General features: G+C 42.6%; 1 protein-coding gene across 5 annotated transcripts; it reads left to right on the forward strand.

The window, feature by feature from the left end:
• Positions 1–26,090, forward strand: add1 (adducin 1 (alpha)). Of its 5 annotated transcripts, none has more exons than XM_083983522.1 (17): positions 1–135; positions 9,300–9,508; positions 10,077–10,239; positions 10,514–10,665; positions 10,960–11,040; positions 11,260–11,409; positions 11,511–11,654; positions 11,803–11,901; positions 12,281–12,454; positions 12,554–12,811; positions 15,966–16,061; positions 16,162–16,254; positions 18,833–18,989; positions 20,742–20,834; positions 22,350–22,365; positions 23,039–23,092; positions 23,679–23,774. In XM_083983522.1, exons 2-16 carry the CDS (start codon positions 9,314–9,316, stop codon positions 23,088–23,090), a joined length of 1,923 nt encoding a protein of 640 aa, XP_083839648.1. In that variant the 5' UTR covers positions 1–135; positions 9,300–9,313; the 3' UTR covers positions 23,091–23,092; positions 23,679–23,774. The 5 variants fall into 5 exon arrangements, with proteins under 5 accessions (XP_083839648.1, XP_083839647.1, XP_083839650.1 ...); XM_083983521.1 differs by having other exon boundaries at positions 23,011–23,092; positions 23,679–23,767; XM_083983524.1 differs by lacking the exons at positions 22,350–22,365; positions 23,039–23,092 and adding an exon at positions 19,407–19,793 and having other exon boundaries at positions 20,760–20,834; positions 23,679–26,090.
• Positions 26,091–26,939: the final 849 nt, after the last annotated feature.

The following is a 26,939-nucleotide window of genomic DNA, read 5'->3' on the forward strand; positions in this document are numbered from 1 at the left end:
CGAGCACGCAGGGCCGAGAAGCGCAGGGAGATAAACCCACTCTGAGCTCACCAGGGTAGGGGATAAAGATAGTGAAAACCTCCGTGCAGCTTTCACCGAGCGTTGTTTATATTTCACCACTTCTTCAAAGAGAGGGTAAGCTCCGAAACTATCGATACCGTTTGCATTTCAGCGGCGTTTCAGTGTCGGTCCGATGCAACACGGCCCATGTGTGTGTGTTTTAATGTTGGTGCCATAGTCGTCCTCCTTGTGTTTCAGAGTCGCGAGCTCTCCCACTGTTTTGCTACTATCTTGCCTTTGATGTGGCGACTCTGCAGAGGCGACGAGCACGTTTTCTCACTATAAATCGACTATTTGTGTGTTTGCAGTTTTGTTAAATGGCTTCACCTCTTTGTAGACGGCTTTCCAGTGTTGAACAAAAAAAAAAAAAACAGTCCAGGGCTACGCACTCTGTGCCCGGTGTGTTTGGCTCCAAGTATCGTTAGCCCGCTGCCCCAGACTAAGGCCTGTAGTTGCATTATTTTGCATTTTCACGTGTATGCGCCCTTGTAGCTGCTGTAGCCAGTAAATTAGGGACTTTTTGAGCAGCTTTCCTTTTGATCCAGTGGTTCTGCACTGTCTGGGCGTATGTTTGAGTAGAGCAAGGGGGGGTTTGGGGCTGGACTCAGTTGTGTAGTGATGGAGCAGCTTCCTGTCCGAGGTCAGACAGACAGCACCATGTCCTGCATGATATGAACTCTGTACATTGATTTTCTTTTTTTATTGTATATTCAGCACCAAGGCTCACTGCATTAGATAGAGGAGGCTACTTTGTTAATCCCCCAGGGTAGTGCTAGTGTAGCCAAAGCACGAATACAATACAATCCTCTATACAGTAGTAGGCTATATAGATAGGCCATAGCTTGTGAGACAGAGCAATTGCCTTGGACCAGATTCTACATACAGTTTACAATGATGGTTAATGGTAATACCTTGCACTGTATAAAAACCCCCACAGCTTATAGTTGTCATTCACTGAGCAAACAATTCATGTTTAAATGCTTCTTCTTTAATTTTATTTGTTATCTACTTTCATAATGGCAAATTGTTTTCTCTTTGGAGTTTAGGCTGTGTATCACATAAAAACCTGTGAAATGTTTGACTATTTTCTTATTTGTTATTATCAAATGGACTGATTTGACAGATTAATATATAATCTATAAGACCAATAATACCTTTAATGACAATGGTGGAGAGTTTTACACCAACCTGGAGGCTTAGTTTTCCTTGCAGCCTTGTTGACTGACAGTTATCTGTCTGTTTTCAGGCCCAAAACCAGATAAACACCATAGTGTTGCTGTGTCTGCTTTCTTTCTAAAGTGCAATGTGAAGTCCCTTCCCCCTTACACAGTATAAGGATTAGCCAAGCCAAACTGCCAAGATTAAGTGTGTGTGAGTGTCTATGTGTGTGTGTTAAGGGATGGTAACTCCCTGGATTTGGTAATTCTGTTAGAATGAGTGAAATTCCCAGAGGAGGAGGCAGCTGAGCTCTGTCAGACTGACTCTTGTGTTGCCACCCTTGACACACACTACACTACTACACACACGCATGTACGCTCACTCTGGATACAGAGCTCTATGTTTGTTTTACTCCCACTCCCCACACGCCCACACCCTTGACTGCACTGCAGCTGAAAATGTGTTCCTCATTTCAGGTCCTTTCTCTCTATTTCACTCTTTCCTTCCTTCCTCCCCATATGTGATCACTTAGCATCAACTTCAGGAGGTCTTTTTTTTTCTAAAGTTAAAGATGTAAAACCAGTCATTCTTGAACTTGCATTCACACTCCAGAGGTCACGAAAGATCATGTCAATATGTTTGGGTCAAATATTTAGCCAGCAGCATGCTACACAGATGCACACATGATAGTACTGGATTGTGAGACAGGGGAAACCGTACAGGGAGGGGTGTGTTGTTTCAGACGGCAATCTTCCGCCACTCTGTCCTGTGTGACGTGCAACAGCCTGATAAACCTTTGGGCCACTGCACTCGCATGCTAACACAGCGCTGCACCTCACTTGGCCCTGGCAGTCGGTGACAGATAATACCTTTCCCACACTGATAGTCCCACCGGTGTTGGAGCTTACTTCATTTCCATTTTTAAGAAATGATTGTGTTGGCTTCGTCTGAGGAGCTATTTTTCTTGGCTCTCAAATCAAACTGTGGTGTATCAGTTACCTGTAATTAGTCCTGAGGTCATTAATTAATTACACTTTAGGTTATGAAGCAACCAGGAAAAGGTAGCGTTGCTTTCATTCTAGTTCCTGGACCTCACCTATGCTGTTTTCTGGCAAGGGTAGCATCAGTTGACTAAGCATAAATACCTAGAAGCTACACTCTTGATGATGAGTGCATAGTGGAAAAAGGAAAGACTAAATGTAATGTAGTAAGTGAGTGGATGGCACAGTGACGTCCTCCTTGTTGGCAGTAATTCTCCATAACACCTCTAAGCCAGTCAACCTGTCTTCAAGGAGCCTGGTACAGCTTTTCACTATTTTAAAATAATTTACACACCAGAGTGCTACAAAAAAATATTATACCGATCTATCTATATCTATCATATCTTCTCAATTAATCACAACAACACTACTTGAATATCTTGTTTTATCTCACCAATCTATCACAACAACAAGATATCCACATCCTTTACTGTCATGTATGACAAAGAAAACAAAATCCTCGCATCCGAGAAGCTTGAACCAGCAAATATTTGGCATATTATTCTCAAACATGACTATAACTAAACTTAGCTGCAACCCTACCATAGTTGCTGCAATCTGTGCTTGCTAAATAAAGGCTGCTTCGTGGATTGCATATGTGCCGAAATGTGTGATGGACTCACACTGACTGATGCACCGCTTTCAAAGGACAGGACAGGTTTACATGTACCGGTAGAATGGATTATTTTTAAGATACTAAGATGGCGTTTTTCGCACAGACTATAGTACGTTATGCATGATGATTAACTAACAGAACAAATTGCTGCAGAGTATCGCAAGTCATTTCCTGGCCTTCCTTCCTTGAACAACATGTTGGCAAAGTCATTTACATCCATGTCTATTGTTGCCTCCTCATTTTGTTAAATGCTGTATTTCAGCTTGTCTGCTGTTACCTCATGTTGTAAATAACAGCACAGCTTACTATCTAGTGCGCAAGACCATACATGGGGCAGTGCTTAAATGACACATAAAGCATTTCTGCCTGTCATAGTAGTTAGGGTCTGTAAAACCTGCACCCACCCACACCCGCACCCCCACACACTAAAGAGCAGTTGCTGGTGGATTCCTCACCCCCAGTAATGATAGGCATCCAGCTCAGAGATATAAAGAGCCCTGTCTAAGTGCCACTGCACACACACACTCACACACTCACACACTCACACACACATGCTGAGACTGTTACGGAAAGACCAGCAAAACATTGAGGCCATCTTATTTTTCTTATTTATTTATTTTTACACACACAATGATCTTTTCACTAGCAATTGCTTGATTGGCATATTTTTGGAAAGAACTAAATGGATCTTTTTTCACAGCGCTTAGTCATGCAGAAAATCATTTTTTTTAGTGAGAGCTTCCGTCTCTCAGAGGGGAATTATGATAAAATTGAAACGCGTACAATATATGTCGTGCAGTTTAAAGTTTAAAAAGAGAGAGAGAGACATGCTGTGGGGGAGCAGAGAGTCTGGTGCTCGTCGTCATACAGCGTCTCAGCCTTTTTTCTCTTCCAGTCATTGCCTCATAGCTGTCTCTGTGGAGAATGGAAACATCTGCATTAAGTGGTGTCATAGCAAGTTCAACACATCAGTTTGAGTCAGTCATCTAGAGGAAATCCTACACCGTTCTTAACGCACCAATGTCCTGTTGGTTTTCCTTTTCAAATGTATAGATGTATCTTCCTGGTAGGCACTGTTAGGTTTCATTTTCACTGAAAAAAACAAAAACAAGGGTTAGGTGATGTGAATGTTGTTGTGTGTTGTACCAGACAAACATGTCACTTTACATCTTCAGAGTATGATGTGATGGTCAGGGTATTTCTGTAGCATCACAACACTTATGGTGCTGAGTGCTGACATATTGTGAATCATTTGACCTTTTATTATATAAAAAATCCAACTCCTGCAATTTGGATGTTGCACTTGCCCATATTGTGATTTTTTTAAATACATTGTGCGGCACTAATTGAATCCATATCTCCCTTTTCCCACCCCATTCTGGGATGTCCTGACTATGATGATGGAGCAGATACTTCTGTAAATGAATATGACCAAAGAGTAATGGAAGTGTATGAAATAGGAGTTGCACAGTCAGTCGGCTACTGAGAGTGAGATGTAAGATGCTCTCCCTAAACATCCTCTCAAGGCTGCTGCTGGCTTCTCCAGTTAAGTCAGTGGTTTCCTATGAATGCAACCTTTGGCCTAAATAAAGGGGGTTTAACTGGCTGTCATTGGCCACCAAGTTTTATGACAGCCAGTACAATGAGCTCATACTGTGTAGTGTTCTCTGGAAGATGGTGCAACAATTTCAAGTGTTTTGCTGCCATTTCTCTTCTAAAGCCTTTGGAGCATGAGGTGTAAAAACACTGGATTCTTATGACAAATTAAAACGTCTCCTGTGATTTCTCACAGAAGAACAGGTGGCTTCTATTGCTCTATATGAATGTGATCCTCGATTCATCATCATCACAACATTTTTCCTGTTGCTCAGTGACGGAGAAAATCCTGCGTGCGGGTCCAAGGGTTTCCCGCATCCAGAGCGAAAACGGAGGCAGAAATAGCAGCTTTTAATGTGCGCATGCTGTCACATGTCCTATCAGTGACCCTCAGCAGACAGGCAATCCTCAGTGTGTTAAGTCTGCATTAGTTCTTCAGAGCAGGCACTCTATGGCTGCATCCTAAAGGTGATTTTGCTGTTACTGCTGCTTGTTACAGATAAGAGACACACTTGCCGTCAGCCCAGAGCTTGGAGAAGCTGAACCTCTCTTCCCCTGCCCCGAGCAGTCAGCAGAGACGGCCAGAGCTGCTGTTAACATCTCCAACATTTGCAGGGCGGTTCATCATTTGCAACTTCAGACAACACCCATGGTTCCACTAACTCACTGAGGAAGTGATACTTTCCAACACAGGTTATCTAATGGGTGAGGTTATGGAGGAAATTGTGAATCTCCCTTTTAAAGAGACATGGCTTCAGAAGTAGGTCCATTTGTACATTTGCTGCATTTTTTTATGTTCAGTTTATCCCGTCCCTCTCAGAGAGGGTTCAAGTGGAAGAGATGGTTGCCATGATTTGCCCTAACATGTCATGACACCAACTCACTGATGCAAAATGATAGGTGCCTCTATGCACAGTGACATTTCTGGAGTTGAGCTTGATAACAGATGTAGCTATGTTATGAATATTAATTAGCTCAATGGCTCAGAGTGGTAGATTTTAAATCTTTATTTTATTATTATTTTTTAGATTAGATTCATATTTCAGTTTTCTATCCAGTGTCTACTGAAAGTCTAGAAGTGCACAAGTTGTTGTGAGCCAAAGCCACTGAGATATTCTGAGTCTAATGTAAAGTGAGTTACACTTCAGTTTGGGGATGTGCGCCTTGTGACACTGACTGGCTCGCAGTGTGATGCTGGCCTACAGCTGTTCTTACATAACTCTAATCTTTGAAAAGGCTGTCCCGCGTTGCCACGGTTACGCGATTGGTTTCCATAGCGATTGCACTCTCTTAACAGGAGTGGAGGCTAGCCGAGCCCCCTTCGCCTACATTTTCTCAGAGAGAGGGATGAGAAACATGGCTGCTGGAGGCGGGGGCGCCGGCGGTTGTGAGATGACAACATTCTTCATAGATGGGAGAGAGGGAGACGGAGAGATTCCTGCATCCTACGTCCATTTTTAATGTTATGGTCCAGAAGAAATAAACAGCTCTGGGACCAGATTTTTTTGTTTGAGTGTAGTGTTTATGCAGTAGGAAAAGATGCAATAGAGATGTCAGTGGAAATAATCTGATTTAAATTCCACTAGTCATTTTTGTGAATGCACAACATAGCCTGTATCATCCTCATCCTTTCTTCACTCTGGCATCAAGTTGTTGGTGAATCTGACACAGCAGAAAATCTGAAAAATATTTAAAAACTGCTCCTCTGTCCTCTATCTTCATGCAGATACCTACACACTTAGTTATGGTTAGTTCACCCTGTATTTGCAGGTGTTGGCACATTTTGTGGTAGTGTGCACTGCAGTGTTGGACTGGACTAATGTAAGCCTCGAGAGACATTTGAATGGATCCTGTTACAGTCCTCCTGCAGTGCTTTTTAGAGCACAGAGCCAGGGCCGTTGTGAGCAAGCAAGATTAGCATTTATATGAAGACTGAATTCAAATAGTTAGGACTGAAGTCATTTCCTTGATTCTTGGTCAAATCAAACATGTTGGAAATCTCCAGAAATATCCATCCCACAATGTAAGACACAGACATTATAAGAACGGAGACAATTACTATTGCAATGATCCCTATAGTCTTAGGGGTAGGTTCAGGTCCTGTAATTGTCAGTGCAAGCTGTTTTGAGATCGGCGGGGCAGAGACGTCAGCTCTGCACAACACGCGGTATTTCCGGGCTCAAACTCAAATCAAATACACAATCCATCAACTCCAAATTAAACGCTCTCATGGACAAGTTGGGACCTGCACATTCGCCACGCTATAATGGAAAGTTACAAGACAGACTTGTTTTGGAGGCAAATACGTAATGTTACATAATTATATGTTATTTCATAGTGTGATGAATGTGCAGGTGACAGGTCACAACTTGTCCATGAGAGCGTTTTGGAGTTGTTGGATTGTATTTGACTGATCAATTAATCGGACAAATAAGTTGAAACTTACAATGTCATCTTTGATTAATAAGCAGATTAAGACATCACTGTCCAGTTGCCATGCCAACTGTGTGTTAACGGTTTATAAAAAATCACAATAGAGAAACCACTACAATGTTTTTGGTTTCACTCTTGATAATAATAGTTTAATGGTACACAGTAGACACAGTGGGGGTTTTAACACAAGTCAATTCTCCTCTAATTTAAAAGGTCAGCTTGAAGACTAATCTGAATGTCAACTGCTTCAGGTGTGTTTGTCACTTGTTCATCCTGTTGTCAGCAAACATGTTTGTTTTGCCTCGGCGCTGCTCTCAGTAAACACGGACAGACAGCGAACGCAGCATAAACAAGTCGGACGAAAAGGAATGAGATGTGACCGAGTGTGGATGCGTTACGACCTACTTCCTGTCAACCGGTGGTGACAGCGGGTCAGTTGGAGAAGAGCTGCAAACCCACGGTGTTGTCATGTTCCTTGACTGGTTTGATCTGCTGAAGCTGCCTGTTATCAGAAACCTGGATGAAACCTCTTTGAAGAGTGAATTTTGAGGACGTGCATTTGTGCATCTCACTGTTTTTTTTTTTTGCTGCTTCTGAGTAAGAGCTGCATTAATAACAGGCCAGGAAGTGGGACTCTCTTGCTCCCTAATGAGTGTGTTTGGCACCAGAGCTAATTGCTCATGTCCTTATTCATCTGTCAATAACGGAGATGTCCTAATCACACAAGTGACATGGAGGAAGAAATCTCCTTCCTGAATGATTGCAGAGGGTGTGCTGCCTGTGTTTCTTACATTGTTTATTTCTTAAGACAATGATTATTATTTGTAAAGATGTGTTTTAAGATAAAGTAGATTAGGTTTATCTGTGGTGTGTCTCAACAGTCAGCCTTAAGGCATCAGTTAATGTACGTAAATATACTCTCTCTACAAGGTTGTTGTTTGTAATTTCATCTCCCTCAAATTAACGAGTTTATGAGGTGAAACTAGACAAAGGCTAGAATTAGCCCAACAGCATGAAGACACAGTAACCTTGATTGGAGGAGGTGACCTGGGTTTTTATTTTTTTTTTGGTTTTGGGGGAAAAAACCTCTGAACAGCAATAAAAGCAGGCAGACACAGAGAGAGGGTCTGTCAGCTCTCAGTGTGATACTGGATGCTTTGGGCCTGGTCTGCAGTTGTCATGGAGGTTTTGGCTGAACATTTGTATTGATGCGGACTAATGGGCTGCATCGGTTTCTGCCAGAGCGCCCCCTCCATTACCCATGCATGCTTGCACACACGCACACACACACTTCCCCTATGCTCAGAAGTCTGTCTGTCTGTCTGTGTCCTTCAGAGTCACAGCCTCCAGTAGTCTGGGCTGTGACAGACAGGTGGAGGCCGTTTATCCTCACATACACCCAGCCAGCTGGATGAGCATGGATCTATTGGAAAACTGTCTTTCTCCTGTCAATGGCTCCAAATCTACCCCTGTTGTTGTCACGTGACTTAACTCTTTGGCGGCCGGCAACAGATCATTCAAACATGTGGAGATGTATGAGCAAGGACTGCCCATAGTCATTGTTTGCATTATTCATTTGGATTTTTTTTTTATTAAACTTTTAAGTCTATAAAATGTCAGAGAATTCATAAATAAATATTCATAATTGAATTCACTTCAGAGATTTTAGACTAGACCTATGTCTCTATTTCCTGTGTTTATTATCCTTTCCTCTGTTCAGCCTTGACAGTTGAGTGACGTTGTTGTGATTCCAGGAAACACATTGTTGGAAATCAATTAAAACCTCTCTGGCCTGGGAAGAGCAGTCACATGACCATGACAGGAAGTAGGAGAGAGTGTGGTCATTGTCTGAACTATATCGTCCACTACAGTATACAGCGAGTTCGCCATTTTGTAGAGCTGTCCGAATGTATAGTGAGAAGTATTATCCTATATCCTGCATAGTGGGCTGCATCTGACTAAGGAAGCAATATAAACCATCATGCATTGTGCTGGGCTGAAGGACAGAATGAGTGATTACAATCACAGCCATGGGTCTTCTCTGCCAGCATCTGAATGTCGCCCACTTCATAGTAACCAGTGATAAATCTGGACTTCCTCTGCACTCGAGATGATCTGAACCAGATTTTTCCTCACCCACTCTAACACCAAAACATGTGTATCAGCTGATAATGACTACTGTTTTGGACAGACATTTAAATCTGACTATTATTAAGAGTCAAAAATGTGTATTAAAGTAATGATTTCAAATAATACAAGTGTGCTTCAAGGCCAAAATATAGAATTTATCTGAAAAATAATGACCATATACAAAAGTGGCCGACTGTAAGCTACTGTAACAGGAAAATGTCTGTGTACCTTTTATAATAAATGATATGATTTCTCTTCCTCCACAGGAGGCCAGGCCAGGATGAACGGCGAGTCAGGTGCCGGAGTAGTGACGGCCCCCCCTCCCACCACGGCCCCCCACAAGGAGCGGTACTTTGACCGGGTGGATGAGAGCAGCCCGGAGTACCAGAGGGAGAGGAACATGGCGCCCGACCTGCGGCAGGACTTCAACATGATGGAGCAGAGGAAGAGGGTCTCCATGATACTACAGAGCCCGGTCAGTGACACGGAGATATTACAACTATTGATATTCAGTAGTTTATATGTCAGACATCACAAAACATTTGCTTCACTACCCGACTACTAACTCGCAAACACATGCTGCCATAACCAGAAAATGTGAATAGGCTTCTTTTAGTGTAGAGGCAGCAACATCACATGATGGATCCAGTTTATTCTTCAGCAGCAGGGTGTCTGTGACCAGCTGAATGCCCAGGACACAGAGCTGCACTGTTGAAAGGCCTATTGTATGTTTGAAAAGCACTGCCCTGAAAAACAGGCTCTCAATGATAAATGAATAATGAGTTTCTGCCAATCAATTTTTTTATACCGAAGTAATAAAAGAAAGGACATAGAGGCAACACTGAAAACAGAAGCATGTTGAGTGTGTGTCGAGTTCATAACAAAAGAAATATCTATTTATATAGCGTATATACCTCAAACAAACCTGTTTGTGTCGCTTTCTGCTCCTGTTGTGTTGTGGTTATTGTTCCACCTGTGTTTGTTTTTGCCCTTTACCTATTTCTGTGTTGTATGTCTTTTGTGTCTGCGTCGATGACCGGCAGGCATTCTGCGAGGAGCTGGAGACGATGATCCAGGATCAGCTGAAGAAGGGGAAGACGCCCACGAGCCTGTTGGCTCTGCAGCAGATCGCAGACTTCATGACCACCAACATGCCTTCCATGTATCCCGCTGCACCACAAGGAGGCATGGCAGCGCTCAACATGAGTAAGCAGGGGAGGAGAATGGAGTGTGTGCGACTTTTTGACCTCTGCCGTGTCTGTGCTCACAATGAGTAATGCAGCGTATGCCGGAGTTAATTTCTGGACAATGAGTCCTGTCGTAATTCCGAAGGCAGCCTCTATCTGTTTGTTATTATCTGTAAATGGGATTTCTTTTCTTTTCAGTTTGTTTTCTCTGCAGGTCACTGTATTTGTCAGTGTTTATCCTGAAACAGTCTCCTTCTTCTCAGCATAATCATCATTATTAACACTTCCTTCAGGTTTGGGCATGGTGACTCCTGTGAATGATCTGCGTGGCTCAGACTCCATCTCCTATGACAAGGGGGAGAAGCTGCTTCGCTGCAAGCTGGCTGCCTTCTACAGGCTCGCTGACTTGTTTGGCTGGTCCGAGCTCATCTACAACCACCTCACAGTAAGATTGTTTACAATGTCAACTGATGTTTTTTGTCCAAAACTCACAATTATCCTTTCAGAATATCCGTTTAATTCAGAGCTGTTCCACTAAAGTACTAGAATATGTCGTTAAGTTTACATTGAAAAAGTATTGCATCATAAGGAGCTGTTAAAACAATGTATATCATTATAAATATCAATTTCATGTGTTCCTGATTCTTGCCTTAATTTATTTAATAGGTTAAGCTCAGTTTTTTTTGCCAGTTTCTGTGTAACATTGTGATCTAATGTGACTTGTCCTCTTGTCTGATAGGTCAGAGTGAATTCAGACCAGGAGCGTTTCCTTATTGTTCCCTTTGGGCTCCTGTACAGCGAAGTCACTGCCTCCAGCCTGGTGAGAATCTCTGATAATTCCTGTTGGGAATGTTTTCCTTTCACTCTTCCATCAATGAAGGACACTCATTTCCTTATTTCTTTTAAGATATCTAGCCTGTGTTGTCTTCTTGAGATTCAGAGCCAAACCTCAAACCTTAAACCTACTGCTTTGACTAAAATTTCACTCTCTGCCCCCCCCCCCCCCCTACCCCCCCCCCCCCCCCCCACCACCCTCCAGGTGAAGATAAACCTTCAAGGTGAGATAGTTGACCGGGGCAGCACCAACCTCGGAGTCAACCAGGCTGGCTTCACACTCCACTCCGCCATCTACGCTTCACGGCCTGACGTCAAGTGCATCATTCATATTCACACACCTGCGGGCGCTGCGGTAAGAGGCAGTCGTTTTCCTGTATGCAACACAGATCCAGACATGGACCCATCATCTCAGTCTTACTTATGTCCTGTGTCTCTTGTGTGTTTTGGTTGCAGGTGTCGGCCATGAAATGCGGGCTGTTGCCCATCTCGCCTGAGGCGCTGTCACTGGGCGAGGTGGCCTACCATGACTACCACGGCATACTGGTGGATGAAGAGGAGAGCACTCTCATACAGAACAACCTCGGGCCTACCAGCAAGGTAACAGTGTGTTTTTATCACTTGCAACCTGAAACTATTAGACTGGAAGAGGTGATGACCATAAGACACTAAATTTAGTTAATTAGATCAACAGTGGTGTTTTGTGTGTGATTGTTGTTGTAATGGTTGCGTTGTTCCTCCGTCCCAGGTGCTCATCCTGAGGAACCACGGCCTGGTGTCTGTTGGTGAAACAGTGGAGGAAGCTTTTTATTACATCCACAACCTGGTCACTGCCTGTGAGATCCAGGTAGGACAGAGCTTCTACTGACTAAATAATGCTGCTATTAATTATTTTATATGTAAATTATATAACTTTCTGAACAACAGAGTCACTAACCTTGAATGTGAAAGATTGTCAAGTTGCCACTTTGCATGATCAAAACCAACCATGTATTTTCATTTAGTGTTGTGATATATGTTTGTCTGCATTTTTCATAACAATTGTCTTTGTCTCTTGTCTCTCTACATCCTCTTATACATTCACTTTCTTTATTAATGTCTGTATGTGTGTGCGTTATGTTGGATGCACGTGTGTCTCCTCTTGTCCCTGTTTTTATTTTCCTTCTTTATTCTGGATCTCTCTCTTTCCCTGTCTCTATATCCCCCCTCCCTTTCATATTTTCCAGGTGCGAACACTGGCCAGCGCTGGAGGGCCAGATAATCTGGTGATGCTGGACCCAGCGAAATACAAGTCACGTCCCAGGGTCCCTGAGCCCGCCGGGGACGGGTCCGCCACACACCCTAAGTGGCAAGTCGGGGAGCAGGAGTTTGAGGCTCTCATGAGAATGCTCGACAACTTGGTACGTAGAAGGAAAAGATGGAGGGTGGAAAGTAAAACTGATCGATGAGCGTATTAACCATTTTCCTAAACCTGTGTTTTCTGTCCCCCTGTCCCTCAGGGCTACAGGACGGGCTATCCTTACCGCTGCCCTGCATTGCGAGACAAAGGTAAAAAGTACAGTGATGCGGAGATCGCTTCCTCTGCCCACGGTGGCTACTCATACGGGGAGGACAGCGACTCAGGTGCTCGCTCCCCGCTGAAACACAGCTTCCAGCGCGGCCAGCGCGACAAGACCCGCTGGCTCAATGCCGGCGGCCGGCCCGACGAGCCCTACGAGGACGGGCCCGACGGCAGCAGCCCCAAGTCGAAGCCTAAGGTGTGGACGAACATAACACACGATCACGTCAAACCCTTGCTGCAGTCTCTCTCGTCCGGTGTCTGCGTGCCAAGCTGTATAACCAACTGCTTGGTCTGTGCCTACCTTATTGTTCATAGTATAGATTTTACAGCTACCTTGTTGGTGGAAAACGGGTAGGTGGTCGGCATCCTGAGGTCCTGGGGTCAGTGAGGAGTAAAAGTCTAGTTCAAACCTGCTCCGAGGCTAAAAACGTGAAGGGAATCCTGCTTTTACTACTTTTTAGGCTCACTCACACTGTAATTTCAGATGTCCTATTAACCCACCTTTCTAATGCAGCTACCTCTGCTCTGTTAATTACTCTGTAGCATAGCTGTGATTATTCCTTGACCCTCTTGGCTCTTTTTTTTTTTACCCCTCTGGTGTCCTCATGCTTCACGATGCTGAGCCAGCTGCCCACAGCATGCCCCACTGCATGTGTAGTAGTGAAATGCATTGTTGGTGTTGATGTTTTTCCCAGAGGAGCGAGCAGCAGGGGTGTGGCATGAGTCCTCAAGCGTGAGCAGGTGAATGTGGACAGACACTGACCCCACATTATCTCTCACCCTGTAAATACAACACGCTCTGTAGTTTTTCCCTCTGCATCTTGAAGTCGGCTAACTTTGTTGCTCAAAGCGATTCAGGGTGACGGATCGAGAAACAGTAAGTTCAGAGAGATTTGAGGGAATAACAATTAAGTTTTATTAAATGTGAGTTTGCTTTTTTGGTTGCTCACAGAGTGTATTTAGTTTGCATTGCTTGCACAAATCAGGGAGGAAGCATGTCTCAAGCTGAGTCTTCCAGAGTAAAGCTAGATATATTAAAGACTTTTTCATATTGAAATAAATAATTAACAAGTAGAGCATAGCAAAACGTCCGTGGCGAGTTATGCAGCCTGCTTTTTTCTGATTTTTAATTTTTTAATTTTTCTCAAACACCTGCAACTGCTCCCAGTTGTGTGTTTCCGTTTCCTCTATTATTTCTATTTTTGTTGTTTCTAATTTCAGTTTGATTCTGAAAATGGTTTTTGAAAACCTCAAGGATTCTGCATGAGTGGATTTTTGTTTGAAGAAAAAAAGAAAAAAAAAAACGGAACAAAATTTGATCTGACCTTTGAATCAATTATCTTCTGTTGGGAAAGTAGGAAATGTTGTGTTGTGAGACTCTATCTCAGTGAGTATATCGTGTTTACATGTCCATCTCATACTCAACCAACCCAACCCAGCTGCTTCCATCCAGAAACCCTTCCTCATCTTAGCCCCTGGTTTGGCAGCTAACCAGCCGAGCTTAGACTAAAAGCAGGAATGAAGTCATGAGCTCACGCTTACCACTGCGAATGACATGCTTAGTGTCCAAAGGTGACGTAAAAAAAAACATTTTGCATGGAAGCTGAAGATTTGATTTTGTGTATTCACGCGCTGCTCATTCAGTTTGGTGCAAGAGATTGGTGCAGACTTTTGTTTTTTCCCTCAACCATGCTGAGCATTACCAGGTTTCTGAACAGTCGATGGGATATTTCTTATATTTATTAAGACAATAAAAGGTTTCATCCTTTGCAGGAAAGATACACTCTTATCTTTATACCCTAGCGTTGTTTTGTTTTTTTTCTGTCCCAGTGTGGACAAGTGTCCTCGGGTGTGTTTCTCTCTTATCTCTGTCGTCCTTGTTGTTGTGTATCAGCCTGGGAAATGACTTTGGTGATGCCAGCTCACCCCTCACTGCCACTCTCGCTTCGTAAGCCAGCCTCATCGTCCCGGCCGGGTCACCCACCCACAGCCAGCCACCCCTCCCTCACCTCTCGCCACCACCCCCCACCCCTCACTTCCCACCCTCCCTCACCCTTTCACCACCTTTCTTTTCTCATCCTGTGATGTTTTCAGTTGATCTTCAGTGTGCTCCCTCTGTTTTGCTTTTGATTCTAATTGAACATCAATGATGATGACAAATGTTGTTGTTGCACTTTTCATCCGTTTGTGACAGAGCATCACCAACACTGGTCATTTCAAAAGGGGCTAATAACCATATGAATGATGTTAAAAAAAAACTGAGCCTTTTCCCTACTGTTTTGTGTGAGGCCTACCTCTGAAATAGCCTTTTTGTAAAGGCAATATTTCATTCACAAAAACGTTACAAGGGAGGGAAAATAATAATTCCAACAGATTAAGGTGTTTCAGGTCACATTGGTGTTTTCCTTGTTTTAAGGAGAATCAGACTACGAATATAACAGTTCTGAAATGTATATAGTGCCTAGGAAAAATTTGCAGTACAAGAAAACCAATGAATGCCACTCACATACATGTGGACAAGTGGTTCTTGCAGGAGGCCCACTGTTTCCTTTGGGTCTTACAAACTACCTCCCAGCTGCTTGTAAAATAACCTCATCTAGTATTTTCATGAAACTCATGAGATGAACTAAGAGATGCCAGACTACATGTAGAAGCACAAATTCAAAACATCAGTTTTTTCTCGTTTAACTTCAATTCTCACCATCAGAACAATTCAGTCAGAGATTACAGCCTATATCAATTTTGTGTAAAATGAGTCACATTGTGAAATCTAAAACTCATTCAAATGTATTTTTTCAATCAAAATTTGTCTGAACCAGATCGTCAGTCCAGACTCTCCCAGCTCTTCTTGACAAACATGTTTATTTTTATGACATTTCAGATCTGAGGTTACCCTTAAAAACACAGAGTGCAGTCTAATGTACCATGGCCACCCTAATGCTCACCAATTAAACCATTTTGGATGTTTTTCCATTCCTTGTCAAACATGCTAGACTCACATTACTGTGAGAATAATCTAATATCACGGGTTGATGAATAAGCGAGAGATGCTGTGCTTTAGTTAATGATGTGAACCCCTCACCCCCCATGACTAAGCAGACAAAAATATAAATGAAACATATTTTCCTAAATGTGCCTCATCATCATTGGTTCACTTTTTTACATTCAAACTTTATTATATTCATCCAACTTTGTCCATTTCAGTTCAGCATGACTCTTGTATTGTGAAGCCTGCATAGTATTTTGTCTCTATTTTTGTGCTTGGGTTTTTGTGTCAGTCTTTTTTTATCTGGTTTTAGTTTGGTTTTATTTAGTTTTTGTTTTTTTAACACGTTATGTGGTGTTTACAGTGGACAAAGGAAGACGGCCTCCGCCAGGCTGCCGTGGCCAATCAGTTCATCCCAATGAACACCAACCCAAAGGACGTCCTGGAAATGAGGAATAAGGTATTGCATGTGGCTGTAGTTGGCTAAGATGCACATGGAAGCATTTTGTGTGTCTGTCATTTGTTCATAATTTAAAACGTGGTTGTTGTTTTTCTTTTAGATCCGAGAGCAGAACCTGCAGGACATAAAGACAGCAGGACCCCAGTCTCAGGTCCTGTGTGCCGGCACCGTGGGGGAACGAGCCTTCACCCAGGTCAGTCTGTTAACTGTGCACATGAAAACCTCGCTGCTACAGCTCTCCTGACCTGGAGATGAATATACAGTATGTCTTATATGGATGAAATACCTAATGAATCTATTGAGCTAAATAAATAAAAAAAAGAATTAAAAGAAAAAGAAAAAAAAAGAAATCTTGTTAGTATTCAGTCCAGGTCTGGAGTCACCCCTGAAACCAAAACGCTGCAATGTGTGACTTATGTGTGTGAAGTTGTCCTCGACGCTGAGCTGTAATGAAAGAAATCGGACACAATTCAAAACCTAAATCTGATCTCAGTTTCCGAAGGAGTAACTTCAACACTAATAACGGAGAGCCAGCACATGTCCTCCATGACCTTGTAACTGTGACATTATTCTTTAACCACAGAGATTGTCATTCTGGCAGGTGAGTAGTAATGTGGGAGAGGTAACCTCACTCTGCTCTCCAGACCTGCCAGCTCCGGTTCTCTCCATCGTCATACATTGTTTGTTTTGTTTTTTTTTGTTATTTTTTTTTATTTCTTTGTGGTTCAGCCTTTTCTGTTCAGTAGTTCAGAGTTGAGGCTGTCACCTGTCTCGGCATTCTGCAGACTGGTTGTTTTCATATCATGAAATGTTCAACAAAATCCCCATTTAGTAAATAGAAAAGAGTCAGTTTTCTTTCAGTGCATGCCTCTTCAACCTCTTTTTTGAGAGGTACAAATGCAACCAATGGGGTAAAATGTGCCTTTTGACTTCAGTTTGCATGGTTTACTCTTCTTTCATATCAGAGACCTTGGTTCAGTTTTTCCACTTCTGTTAGATTTAACCCAGACACCATGAGGAGTAAGACACAACAGAGTTGTTTCATTACTCAGTCCATTATTCAGTGTTGACCTGCAGTAGTTTTAGTGGAACCTGAAACTACACCAGCATGTTGGTATGGAGACCAAACAAGGCCTTGATGAGCTTGTTAAGAAATGGTTGAGCTCCCCCTGCCTTGTGTGCATGCTGCTTTGCTCCATGCTGCTTACTTCACTGTTTCATATCTCTCTCCAGAAACCACCTCTCTCTCTTTTGCATGTATTTCCAGTGTGTGTGTGTGTGTGTGTGTGTGTGTGTGTGTGTGTGTGTGTGTGTGTGTGTGCAGAGGTGGAAAGTAACTAACTCACTCTTCTTTTAAACAAACGATTGAGAATCAGACAAGTGTGCAGTTGTGTTGTTATTGCACAAACAAGGTGACCTTTTTTTTTTTTTTGAGATTAAGCTTTCCCAGAGTGTGTATTATCATTGACATAATTATGATTGGGGCGATAAATAGCTGTTACTCTAAGTATCTATTTCTGCAACACTTGAACTCAACACAAGAAGCCTCCCTCCTGCTTGAGTAACACTTTGATAACAGCAAAATCTCACTCGATGAGAAACGCTGAGATGTTTCCACCTTTGTGCGTGCGTGTGAAAGGTGGTACGTTTGTGTGGTAAGTCTGCACACATTCACGCCTGCCTGTGACAGACTGCTATTTTTAAATGTCTTGGTGTTTAAGAGCTGGGTTGTTCCCCCTCCTCCCCCCCACCTCACTGGGTTTACTATTGCAGGACGCCCCTCTGTCTGACTGTACAGACACTATTGATGGCCTCGATGTGTCCGAGGGGTCCTATAGTCCTGCTAAATCAATTAGAAAGGTACTTACTGCTCCAGTCACAAATGCTATTCACCTGTACTTCACATCATCCTCCAGACATTTCCTCTGAGCCGGCACATAGGCGCTCCACATCTGGGCCTGTACAGTTGAAGTGAACAACGTGAACAATAGTGCTAGAGCGAGGCAAATTTTCTCTCTTGTTATGTGTGTGTGGTCATGTGACCTACTCTTTTCTGTGCTCTCTAGAGCCTGAGGACTTTGGATACAGTTAAAATAATGTGTTTCTGTGCCACATAGACCTGTATGTTTGTCACCAGTCGACCCACAGGAGAGATTTTTTACCATTGTTTTGAAATGTGTTGTTGCAAGCTGAGGTGGGCAGTGAAGAGGGCATGTATTAGATCCAGTGATGGTGGTGTTTACTGCATGTGTTGCACACAGTTTAAAAAAAAAAATACAAAATTGATTGAAATGAAACCAAAATTGAGCACAATGATGGCTGTTGTTAGTTTGCTGTAGTTCACCTTCACCTTGACTATTCAGAGTGTGCCTGCCTGGTAATGTACTGTACTGTTGGCTTCAAATCTATCAGTGCTTGGTTTTTATGTGTTATTGTATAGAGTGAAGGAGGAAAACCCCTCTGTGTCTTCATGTAATAAGAAGCAACCTGTTATCTTGCAACATAATGTGCTTTTTGGATTTTGAAATGGCCCGTTGGCTTTAACCTTACACATTCATTCATCTGTGGCTGTTACCTCTGCTCACGCTGCATAGTAGTTATGTCTCCAAGTTTGTGCAATTTACTGCAAACACTTGACACAGCAGCTTAGTTTTTCACTCTATTAAATCCTTCCATGTGCAACCTAACAGTGACTCAAGTCTGTCTCGCATCTCGCACTGATGTCTCATCTCTCCTGCCCCCCTCCCTGCTTTCCTCTGTGTGTCCTGAAGGGGGAGCTCGTGACCGCGTCCAAGGCCATCATCGAGAAGGAGTACCAGCCCAGGGTCATCGTCAGCAAGCAGGGTCCAAACCCCTTCACCAAACTCACCGACCAGGAGCTGGAGGAATACCGCAAGGAGGTGGAGCAGAAACAGAAAGGCCCCGAAGGTAAAGATGATGAGCTGAGCGTAGAAACTGAGACAAAACTCATCATGGTCTGAACAAAGAAAAAACACATCTTCCATGTGTCTCTGTGTTGTCCAACATTTCTCTGTCAATTTTTGTATTTTGTCCTTTTTTTTTTAGTTTCAGAAATGTGATGTCCAAATGTTGTCATCCTGTCAAATTGTCATGTTGTGTTTGTATCCTCCTGTTTTCTGTTAGTGAGTTAATGTCTAGTGTAGGTCCATGTCTGTCTAGATGAGACTTTTATAACTGACAGTTTTAAAGGTATTTTTTTTAAAACAAATTTGTAGTAAAGGGGGAAAAAACTGCTGAAGTTTAATGCAAAATGCAATAAACTTTAAATTGGCCAAACTGTGATGTTATCTCTCCACACACACACGCACGCACATGGATTCACAGTGCAGGGTCGAGGTGCTAGTAGTGAGGGATCGTCCTGCCCTGAGGCTGAAAAGCTACAGAGCGGTCAGGCCTCTGTCTCCACACCGCCACGGTCCACAGGCGACTCGCCCACCTTAGAGAAAGCCCCTCCCTCAGCGGCCACGCCCGCTACGCCGGCCTCCGAGCCCGTCTCCTCTTCCCTCGGCCCGGCTCTGGGCGGCGGTGGCGGCGGCGGCGGCGGCACCGACTCCGCGGGGACGTTTGCGGATGATGTTTTTTCCACCGGCGACGAGGTTTTTTCAGCTCCCGATTCCCCGCACAAGGAGTTCCACTGCGCCGTGCTGCGAGCCCTCAGCAAGGAGTCGTCGGTGGTAGAGGTCGCTGAGGCTGAGGCAGATCAGGCTGCAGGTACACCAGATGAAGCGGAGTGGAGCCTCTTAACTCTGGCCTCGCGCTTCCCTCCTCCCCCCTGCTCAGCCCCCGGTCCACCTCACTACATACCGCTGCACTGGGAGTCTGGGGATCCCTGCCTGCTGTGTCCTCTCTCCTTTTTCTGGGGGTTTGGAGTCTGCTGCCATTTATTAATATTTTTTTTTAACCATACGCAAGCACCCTCCCTACCCACAGTTCAATCTTTGAAGCCTTTGCTTGATCATCCCCCCCTCCCCCCTCCCCCACATCCCCGATCTCTGATGTCTTGTCCAAAGGCATCAGAGCTGTGGCGGCAGATCAGATACCTTTCTGCAGTTTGATTGGACGAGGAGCTGAGGAGAGAGGATGTTGTTCCTCTCTTCCAGGATGCTCACGCCTCAACTATATTGGGGAAAAAAAACAAAAGAAAGAAAAAAAAAAAAAAAAGCTTTTGCAGTGGAGTGCCGTGCTAACCTTTTGAAGAAGCTGTGTCTGAGCTCAGTCATCCAATCACAGCGTCCCGAGTGTGGACATGAATTATGGCGTCCTCCTTCTCTTCCTGCTAACCTGTCCTGAAAATATCTGTGGTGGTGCCCGCTCTTCCTCCTGTGCCTCTGACTGGTTTCCATTAAGACTAATGGTCGTTTGGTTTATTTGGCTCTTTGGGACTTTTTAAGGCCAATTTTACTGGGAACTGTTTGAAAGGCTTTGCAGTGTTCTCCTGATTTAAGCTTCCTCCCTGGTTCTTTGGTTCTGTGTGCTGTCCTCCCTTTTCTTTTGTGTTGCAAAGGTATCCATTATACAGAATGTGACAATTAATAATAACAATGCATTTGAGAGTCATTGATTTAAATCAGCACAAAGATCACTTTTCCTGTTGATTTTTTAGCACTTAGAGAGATTCTTATTGTTTCATTTTATTCATTCATGCTGATTTCCTTTCAGACTCGGAGCAAATAGTAGAGCCAGAGGAGGAGGAGTCCAAAGACCAGAAACCCACCACCACGCCACCCAGCACCCCGGTCAGAGCAGAGGAAGGTAGGTTGGCCTGACGCACTCGACTTAACCTGGCTCGGCTCGGCTCGGTCCCGTCTGGTTCAGCATGGGTTTCTCCTCCAGTCCTCTGGCTGGGCAGCTCGAGTCTTTCTAGGGTCTGCACAGGGAATGCTGAGGCTCCTGCCTAAAACATCTGCCTGTCTGTCTTGGGGTCTGTTGTTGTTGTGGTCTTTAATACTACTACCACAGATGCTGTGCTGTGATTTCTGTAATAAGAGGCCAAGAGGTTTTTACCATTTACTTATATTTACCCAATTAGACACAGATGCAGTAATACAGGGGCAGATAAACTCAACAAAACCACAAGGTTTAATGTCAGGAAATGTATAAAAAAAAAGTCTCTGTAGCCACTTTGATAGACCCCAGTGCAGACTGTCCAGTGCATTTATTTTTTTTAAATTTTATTTTCTCCCTCTTGGTCTTTATTACTATTGGATTACACCTATGTCAGCAGTATCATCCATGATGATACCAGGACTGACCCTAAAATGTTTAATAATTCAGGTTAGGTTTATTAATTGGCATTATTACACATCAAGTTTTCTTCAGCAAACAGTGAGCATGAGGGAGGGAGAGCTGGGGACGTTTTGATCGCAGGTGTAATCTAATACCTGAAATGGTGTGATATAACATGTCTCTCTATGTACAGTATCTCCTTTACCCCTCCACTTCCATTCTCCATCTTTTGGGGTCTACTAAGAATGGTTCCCAACCATTCTTTAAAAAAAAAAAAAAATCTTCTGGTGTTTTGATTTTTTTTCCCTCTTCTCTCTTCCACATTTATTTTTATTTTTTTTTTATTTTAACACGGTGCCTGTGGTTTGATCTGCATAGACATTTGTTTCTACTTGTGCTTTTTCTTCTTTGTGCCTGCGATTACAATCAGGAGATGGAAATACAAAAGAGTACCTGTTGCCATAGTAAGTACGTACTGTTCCACCTCCTCACCAACCTCCCAATTACCCATCACCCTCCACGCCTTGTGTTTGATCATCTACCCCCTTTTCTCTCCTCTGCATGGCTTCAGTAGCAGAGCTGTCCTGTGGTTTGAACTAACTCGTCTGTCGGGGGCGGGTTTGTGACCGTTCGCTCGGTCTTAACTCGGTTCTTTGAACTCTTCTGAATCTGTCTCTGTGTTGATGGGGGTTATTTCAGAGCTCCTCCAGCTTTCATCACCTACACGATTGACTCTTTCTGTAGAAAAAAAGAAGAAATGACCATAGCAAGAAAACTACAGGGGGGAAAAACTGCTTTATTTGACCTGGTTTGAACAAAAGTGGAGGATGTCCCTGAAGTAAACCTCACAACCCACCAAACCTTTTTATGTTAGATAACTTCTCTTCTTCTTCCTGCCAACGACTCACTACCAAACTAACCAACCTCTCTTGCACATATGCACATTTCTATAAATGTTATATGACTGTGATATGTACATTTTTGTCCCATGGTAAACCCAGGTAACGTTTTGAAAATGTGTTGATGTTGTTTGTCTTCCAGACGAGTCCTTTACCAGGTACATCAGTGTTTTATATGAGTGTTGCTTTTGACTGGCTTCGCTGAGACTCACTGTTTAGTTGGTTTAGCTTTAAAGATGGTTGAAGCCCAAAGCTTGGCTGTGTGGACAGTGTGGTGTTGTTTAGTCTCCATTTTACCTGTCTATGTTGTTTGGCTTCATCTCTGTTGTGAGATGGAAACTGAAGATTTACTTGTAGTGTTTTGTCAGGTCTTGGCAAGGTTTTTTTTTGTTTTGTTGTTGTTGTTGTTGTTGTTTTAACACTAGTCTCATGTGAGCGACATTAATGACAAACGGCTGTAGTTGTTTTGCTGCTGACTGCACAGTGTGAGCCTGTTGCAGTGGTTTGAATGCTGTGTGGACCACTGAGGATGGATGAGACCTAAGCTTACCTAATACTGTTACGAGAACAGCCAAACTAAGTCAGTGCTGGTACTAAAAAAAAGATTGATCTGATTGTTCTCAAATATGCAAAATAATATTGCTTATTAAGCCAATTACGGTATGCTTAAACTTTACATTTTTGGTTTAAAAAAAGACTCTCCCCGTCCAAACTAACTTCGATGTAGTGCTTGAGAGCTGCACCAGTTGTGACGTAACCTCACTTGTGTGGTTTTTATTGCAAAAATCTTTTTTGTGTTGCAGACTTTCACCTTTGTTTGTTTGTACACAGGGTGCAAATGAGCAAGGGAACTACACTCATTAAGTTTTCCCTGGTGAAATGAAGGTAAAACCAAAAATGTTGTGCACCAGCTGTGAGAATAAGGAGAATAAACAGAGGGAGAGAAGGAAATAAATAAATCCAAAGTCTTATTTTTTGTTGGTTATTGCCAGTGTCAAAGGTAAGAAGGAAAGCCAATGAGTTATAAAGAGAGATTATGCAGTTTGTACGCGATGTGAGAAATGGTGCATCTTGGTTCGGCTTTTTTTAATCTGAGGAAAAGTGCATGCTAAGGTGTAAGGTGTTTTACTTCAGTAAAGTAAAGCTTGTTTTGTGAAGACTTTTAGTGGTAACGTTGCTTGTGGAACTTTTAGGACTTTTAAATTGAAAGGCACGTACAATAATGATATTTTTTGAATATTTCTAAGTCAAGAGCTGATTTATGCACCTCAGTCTTTTAGTCGGTGGAAGCTAAAGGAGTGGAGTTCTCTGGAGAAGTCGAGGCTTTTGATGTAGAAAATCATGTGGATTTTACATCTTATCTAGTGGTTAATTTGTAGCAGCTTCTCTTCTGATGTGTAAGCTCAGCAGCGCAGATCCATCAATTTGTCCTGGAAGATAATAACTCTCACCGTCTCCCTCCCCAAACCAGAGTCCTTGCCTGAAGTAACTTATAAGGACGAGAGCGATGCAGCCACCCTGAGACAGACCCTTCCAGATTTAACACCCGACGACCCCTCCGACGCCCCAGCGCTTCCTGCCGAAGACTCCGCCTCCGCCTCTGCCTCTGTCCCTGCCGCCGCAGACGCAGCCGAGGGGGAGGAACCCGCCGAAGCTGGCGACCAGGAGGGCGACGAGTCTCCCAGCAAATCACCCTCCAAAAAGAAAAAGAAGTTCCGCACTCCCTCCTTTCTAAAGAAAAACAAAAAAAAGACTGAGTCCTAGATCGGAGGACGTTGGATCGGTCCTCAAGGCTGCCCCCTCCGCCTCTTCTTTTCAGTTTTGCTATTTGTCTGCTATCATTGCACCCTTCGAGCAAGCCACACAAGTTATACACAGTTACGCTTTTTTTTGTCGTTTTGATATCATTTGTCGCTGGCTTATTAACCTATTTTTCCTCGTTAGTGTGTGCCAATTTTGTATACAGTGTAAAAATGAAGGTATGCATAAAGGTTTTTAATTATTAGAGGCTTTTAGTTGTGAGTGAGTGATGCATTCGGTCTTGTCCACTCCATCTGGCCTTTTGTGCATGTCTATTACTGCAGGCCCACATGCTTGATGTGAGGTTTTTAGGGTTTTACCGCCCTTGTTTTTTTTAAAAAGAGTATTACTAAACTGTTGTAACCACTAGAATGTATTGGGATTGTATCAAATTGTCAAAGTGTCTTTTGAAATACAGCGAACGCAGAACGAGAAGCTCGTACCCTCTCATTTAGCTGGTGGTAAATTTTGACAGTAAGAACTACAAATTACATATTTCTAATTTTACCTCTGAAGCTGTGCACCCCATGTAATTACATGTTAACGGGCCTGGAGATATTTTCAGTGGATTATTTACCTATGGAAAGTCATACAGAGTCCATATTAATGTGTCCATAATCCAGGACTTTGGTTAAATCATTTGTATTCAAGCTTGATCCCATCAGAGCTTTGTTGACTTTTTTTTTGTAAGTTTGATTTAATCTTTCACAAAGCAGATTCATTAGAAAACCGTCTGCAGTGCTGCAAACCTGCAGATGGTTTGAACATGGTGATGTTGAGCCTGACTCACAGCAAAGTGTGAGTCATCCCTGGAAGAGTGAGCAAGGATTGTGCTTGCTGATTATTCCCAGGGGTTCATGATGTATATTGCTCCTGGCTGTGAGTCTTTAGTATGAAGGAATGTGTAAAACAGACTAAACAAAAAACAAGTTCTGTTTGTTTTTCATTTATTGGGATTATTGATTGTTTGTTTTTTTTGCTTTGTTTTGCATTTACCCCTTTATTTTTCTCTGTTGCTGTGAAAGACAGGACAAGCAGGACGAGCTATGTATTGTGAGATTTCATATTTCATCTACACTTTTCTTTTATCCTCAATCATGTCTTTTAATTTCTCTTTTTTAAAACTTGTTATGCTTTTTCTCACAAAGTAGATTGAGCCATGATGACTTGCTGTGAGAGAGCACTGTGAACCTCCTCTTTTATAAACCACTGTCTGGGAACTCATACCACACACGTTGCTAGTAGGTAGTCACAGTCTGTCATAGAAGTAGATACAGTTGTTATGGAACATGTGAATGGTAATGTCACTGCTGCGAAGCTGCATGATCAATCATACTTCAGAAACCTCCAACCTGGACCTTTCCTGTGTAAAACAAAAAAAAAATCCACTCTGAGCAAACGGACTTTGTTGCTGAATGACCTGTGTTTCCAGTTGCAGTAAAACAAAACAAAACACATTGTACACTGGAGAAGCAATTTTTTTTGTCACTGATGTGTAATCATTGCAGTTGAGCTGTGCTTGAGGTAGCAGGGCATTAATACCAAGGCCATCTCCGTGCGTTGCTTCCTAATTTGTGCTTTATTCATCCTGTTTTAGTGAGGGGTTCATCAGCCTGTCTAACTCATGGTGGACCAAAAGGCAACACCGACAGGAAGCTTCACCTAATCTGAGATGCTTAAAAAAAACCTTGGCCTTTGTTCACTGCAGGTGGTTTATCTACAGAGCTGCATATAAGCTGAGAATGTCTAACTCCTGAAGGACTGCATGTGTAGAGTGCTTAGAGCGTGTACTGTCCTTTAAATGACTGTAACTACCCATTTTATTTGATTTCTATTTTATTTTAGCTTTAGTGTGCTGAAAATAATACTAAAGTCCTTGTATTCACGGGTTTCATTTGAGTCAACCATACATTTATATCTTCTTCTTTTTTTTAAAACCCACAGCTATGCTGATTTGTATTCTCTGTCTGAACTACTTCCAATTTAAATGTGTCTCATCATTATACCATTTACAGACTTAATACTTCCACCTCTCTTTTCTCATGGTTCTGCCTCTTTTACAACCATGAATAAAAAAAACACTACCTTGAAAACCAGCTTTGTGATTGTATTGATTCATGTGGAAGCTCATTGCAAATACTGTAAATAAGAATAAACTGTACAAATTACTTTACACTGGAAGAAGATGGCCACATAACATGTAACATAATGTAAACCCAAAACATGGCGGATGAAGGTAAATAGTGAAAATAGCTGATGGTTAATTCTGTTACATTCACATCCTTTACTTAAGTAGAAGCACTAACATTACAAAGTAAAAATATTACATGTAGGCTACATTTAGGATGTAACCTGCCTTATTCATTTTCTAACTTGACTGATTATAATATATTATTGGATTGCTCTGTAGTAATGTACCATATTTTACAAGCTGCTCATATTTTAAATGTTATATCAATTAGCTTTCTGCTGCTTTCTCCTGATTTCTGCATCTTCTGAAAAAACATTCACACATGGTTATTTAACTGTGTCATAGACTTTCCAGATGTGTTTCTGCTACACATGATGTGCCATTTCAGCTCATGAAGGTAACTTTACTGTAACTTAAATAGGGGGGGAGTCTGACACCTGGTGGACAGATGACACAGCTGGTGATGCACCTTGTCTTACAAAACTACATTAGGCTACTATTAGTATTAGTAGCTACAGTATCAGCAACATACATTTAATAGGAAGAAATAAGGAAAACATGTCAGCAGTGTGTGCTCACTTACAAGGCTTGCATGAATTTACTGCAGTGCTATACATTAATCAGCCATTATATGGCTAGCATAGTTCAGACATTATAAGACCAACATTAATAGCTAAACTTGTTTTTTTTTTCTCATTCTGTCATAAGTAAATGTATACCTACATTGAAAACCAAACATAC

The sequence above is a fragment of the Trachurus trachurus genome, assembly GCF_905171665.1.
Source record: "Trachurus trachurus genome assembly, chromosome: 12".
NCBI classification, from domain to species: domain Eukaryota; kingdom Metazoa; phylum Chordata; class Actinopteri; order Carangiformes; family Carangidae; genus Trachurus; species Trachurus trachurus.

What these genes read in the sequence shown, in the direction of transcription:
- add1 (XM_083983524.1), top strand. Translation starts at nt 9,314, where the DNA reads ATGAACGGCGAGTCAGGTGCCGGAGTAGTGACGGCCCCCCCTCCCACC. An exon ending in TGAGAATGCTCGACAACTTG is followed by an intron (nt 12,455 to 12,553) that starts GTACGTAGAAGG and finishes CCTGTCCCTCAG; the next exon opens with GGCTACAGGACGGGCTATCC. An exon ending in TGAGGCAGATCAGGCTGCAG is followed by an intron (nt 19,794 to 20,759) that starts GTACACCAGATG and finishes AGCAAATAGTAG; the next exon opens with AGCCAGAGGAGGAGGAGTCC.